At 54.2% G+C, this 2,827-nt stretch overlaps 3 protein-coding genes across 3 annotated transcripts; 1 reads left to right on the forward strand and 2 right to left on the reverse strand.

Moving 5' to 3' along the window:
• Nucleotides 1-136: 136 nt before the first annotated feature.
• Nucleotides 137-1,067, forward strand: BDY24DRAFT_419504 (uncharacterized protein; the record flags this gene model as incomplete). Its single annotated transcript, XM_076643997.1, has 5 exons — nt 137-153; nt 225-260; nt 348-549; nt 615-677; nt 777-1,067. The coding sequence occupies 5 exons, from the start codon at nt 137-139 to the stop codon at nt 1,065-1,067; spliced, it is 609 nt and encodes a 202-aa protein (XP_076491915.1).
• Nucleotides 1,068-1,099: 32 nt separating this feature from the next.
• Nucleotides 1,100-2,235, reverse strand: BDY24DRAFT_405483 (uncharacterized protein). Its single transcript, XM_076642652.1, has 5 exons — nt 2,214-2,235; nt 1,877-2,144; nt 1,710-1,812; nt 1,521-1,628; nt 1,100-1,449 (listed from the first exon to the last, which is right to left on the reverse strand). The coding sequence occupies exons 2-5, from the start codon at nt 1,919-1,921 to the stop codon at nt 1,232-1,234; spliced, it is 474 nt and encodes a 157-aa protein (XP_076491916.1). The 5' UTR covers nt 1,922-2,144; nt 2,214-2,235; the 3' UTR covers nt 1,100-1,231.
• On the reverse strand, nt 1,971-2,827 carry BDY24DRAFT_287527 (uncharacterized protein). Its single transcript, XM_076637015.1, has 4 exons — nt 2,706-2,827; nt 2,389-2,638; nt 2,214-2,299; nt 1,971-2,144 (listed from the first exon to the last, which is right to left on the reverse strand). The coding sequence occupies exons 1-4, from the start codon at nt 2,727-2,729 to the stop codon at nt 2,013-2,015; spliced, it is 492 nt and encodes a 163-aa protein (XP_076491917.1). The 5' UTR covers nt 2,730-2,827; the 3' UTR covers nt 1,971-2,012.

The raw sequence follows: 2,827 nt of genomic DNA on the forward strand, positions 1-2,827 counted from the left end.
TGGTGGTCAACAAACGCGTGAGGCCTCGATGCTTCGAGTTCGAGCTCATTTTCCTTCCTTCCTCTCCCTCTTCCCCTTCGTGCTCGTTCAGGCCAGACGATCTCGATAGGATTTCTCGATCCTCCAGCAGCTCAGAATGAAACTCTCGCTGGGGTGTTCAGACTCGTCACACCAACTTTGACTTACTCTAATCGAACGTGAGTCTTTTCCCACTTCCCTCCCAGGATCCCGTTGGTCTCTCCCTCCTACCTCTCCGCCCCGTTCGTCTGTGGGTGATCACTCCGAAGTCGAAAGAGCAGCAGCTGACCTCGCTGCTTTCGTTCTACTCGTTCCATCTCGACACGCAGAACTGTCGTCCTCGAACCCTGGGGATCGCTCTCGATGACCGCTCCTCCCGATTCCTACTACCCTCCTCGACCTCGACAAGGCTGGTGCACCGTAACCCTGTTTCCGAGGGATGTGCATGTCCGAAACTTCCTGATTCCTACAGGATTAGAGGACGATCAAGTTCGATTCTCGCTCAACGTCACCTGGGGACTTCCGAGCTACGTTCGTCCCGTTCTCTCTTCTCGACAGTGAGAGCTCCTGCTGAGGCTTCTTATTTATCCTCGCAGAACGGCGACGACAAGAGCACGAACTGCTCAAATCCAGCTCAGCTGTACAAAGCGTTTTTCCTCGTTCGTCCTGCGTCGCGTCGCGTCTCACTTTCGCCCCCCTTTCCTCTCGTCAACTGCTCCCTGACTCCCCTTCTTTCGTCCCCTTTCTTTCAACTTCAGTCTCATCTCCTCCAAATCTCACCCGTCCCTCCAGTCTCATCCCCAGTCCCTCTCTTCCCCGGCACTCCTCCGTCTCCCTCCCTCACGACGACGTTCGCTGCCCTCTCAACTCTCGCTCCCCCAAACGTCCCAGCAAAGGTTGACCATACACACGACGGGGAGAAGAGAAACTTTGCGGCTTTGGGAGCTGTGTTGGGACTCGGGGTAGTAGCAGCGGTTCTCGTTGTTTATTGGGCAGCGAGGAGGAAGAGGAGATGGATTGCGGCGGGAGGAGAGGATCCTGATTACTGAGTTGAGGTCGAAGATACGAGGAATCTCATGATAGGCTTAGGTGATCAAGCGTGCTCTCAAGAACCGAAGAGAAGCAAGATGAGGGAGAGGAAGAGTCGTTCGAAAGATAAAGGAAACGTTAGGCATCTAAATTGGAGAAAGGCTGCAGCGATGAGAGATGAAGATCAAGTACCGAGACTGTAGCAAATATACACGACGTATGCGGTGATAATGATAGCGCAAGTGACAGCGATTCCGACGTAGGTGACCTTCTTGATGGGCGATCGAAGACCCCCAGTTCGTTCTTCTTCCGTCTGCGTGAGTTCGATCTTGACACGATCCCGCTCTGAGGCTCGAAGAACTCCGTGAAGGTATTTCATGTCGAACCAGTGGTAGACGAATCCTGTTAAAGAAAAAGAGAGGCAGAGTCAGTCGTCGCGTCGCGTTCGAAAAAGAGAGCACGAGAAGACCCACCATAGAAGACGTCGACGGCCTTCAGGGCGATGAGGAGGTACATGACGTTGTCGTACTGGTTGACTCCGGTAGGAGTTCGATCTTGGATGGCTCCAGTCGCGACGGTCACTGAAAGAAGAGAGAGGCCAACGCGGAAAGAGGTCAGTGAAAGGAGACGCGTCGTCGAGCGTCGGCCGAATTGAGACGTACGGATGGTAGAACCGGACGAGTTGAAAGATTTCCAGAGACCGAAGGCGGTTCCCAAATTGTTCTGGTTGGGTACGAGGAGAGGGATCGAGCAGATGAAAGGAAGCTGCGAGAGAAGGGAAGTCGGGTCAGTTCGTTGGTCGCCTTGAGCCTACGACGACGAGACTCACAGCGTTGAAAGCGAGAGCGAGCGATCCCAAAATGGTGGGGGCCATAGCGTGAACCGTCGAGAATCCGAGGAGAGAGAAACAGAGGACCCAGATGGCCGCGGTGAAGGAGACTGTCGACGAAAAAAGACGAGGCGAGTCAGTTCGAGCGCTCAAAGAGGGAGGAGAACGAGAAACTCAACGAACCGAGGAACATTCGTCGGCCGATGAGATCGAAAGTGTATCCGAGGACGGGCGTCAGGACGATGGGCATGACTTGAGCGAGAGAGGCCTGCAAAGAAGAAGGGAGACGAGACTCGTTCAGACGGAGCCGAAGACGTTTTGTACTTTCAGGACTTACAGTATAACCGGCGGTCTCCTTAGTCGCATCACGAGTGACGGCTATGATATCAGCCAGATTGGCAGAGTAGGCGCTGACGGCCGATGCTGAGAAAAAGAAGGGAGCCGGGGAGACAAAAGTCAATCTCAACGCGTTGGGAGGAAGATGGAAGAGAGAGAGAGAGAGAGAGACGTACACTGAAGAAGCTGAGAGAGAATTAGGAGCCAAAAGGCAGCTGGGATGGCAAAGATACTGTTCCTGACGTAGGTATATCGAGTGGCGAGCGTAGTCTTCTTGTCGACCACTCCTCGAGCCGCCCGGCGAGCTGCGAGTTTTTTCCCTGTCATCACTTTGTTCTCCTCGGGGATCGAACGTTCGAAGATAGCGTAGACGAGGACAACGGCGAGGGAGAGGGCGCAGAAGAAGGCGGGAACCCACATCGACCACTGAGAAGAAAGAAAGAGTCGGTCAGGTCCGTCGGGACGCGTCTCGTCTTCGAGTTCCGATGCTCACCTTCCAGCTACCGCTGGCGTTCATGATGGGTACGGCAGTGAGCTTTCCACACACTGAGAGAACGAGGTAATAAGAAGCAGAAGGTCAGCTCGGTTTCGTTCGCGACGCGAGAGAGAAACACA

Source organism: Mrakia frigida (genome assembly GCF_051309035.1).
Source record: "Mrakia frigida strain ATCC 22029 unplaced genomic scaffold BDY24scaffold_91, whole genome shotgun sequence".
NCBI lineage: Eukaryota > Fungi > Basidiomycota > Tremellomycetes > Cystofilobasidiales > Mrakiaceae > Mrakia > Mrakia frigida.

Coding starts and splice junctions, on each gene's coding strand:
- BDY24DRAFT_405483 (XM_076642652.1), bottom strand. CDS start 1,921: ATGGCCCCCACCATTTTGGGATCGCTCGCTCTCGCTTTCAACGCT. Junction 1,813..1,876: donor TCGCTCTCGCTTTCAACGCT/GTGAGTCTCGTC, acceptor CTTCTCTCGCAG/CTTCCTTTCATCTGCTCGAT. Junction 1,450..1,520: donor GGCCGTCGACGTCTTCTATG/GTGGGTCTTCTC, acceptor TTTCTTTAACAG/GATTCGTCTACCACTGGTTC.
- BDY24DRAFT_287527 (XM_076637015.1), bottom strand. CDS start 2,729: ATGAACGCCAGCGGTAGCTGGAAG. Junction 2,300..2,388: donor TCTCTCTCAGCTTCTTCAGT/GTACGTCTCTCT, acceptor TCTTTTTCTCAG/CATCGGCCGTCAGCGCCTAC. Junction 2,145..2,213: donor AGGAGACCGCCGGTTATACT/GTAAGTCCTGAA, acceptor TCTTCTTTGCAG/GCCTCTCTCGCTCAAGTCAT.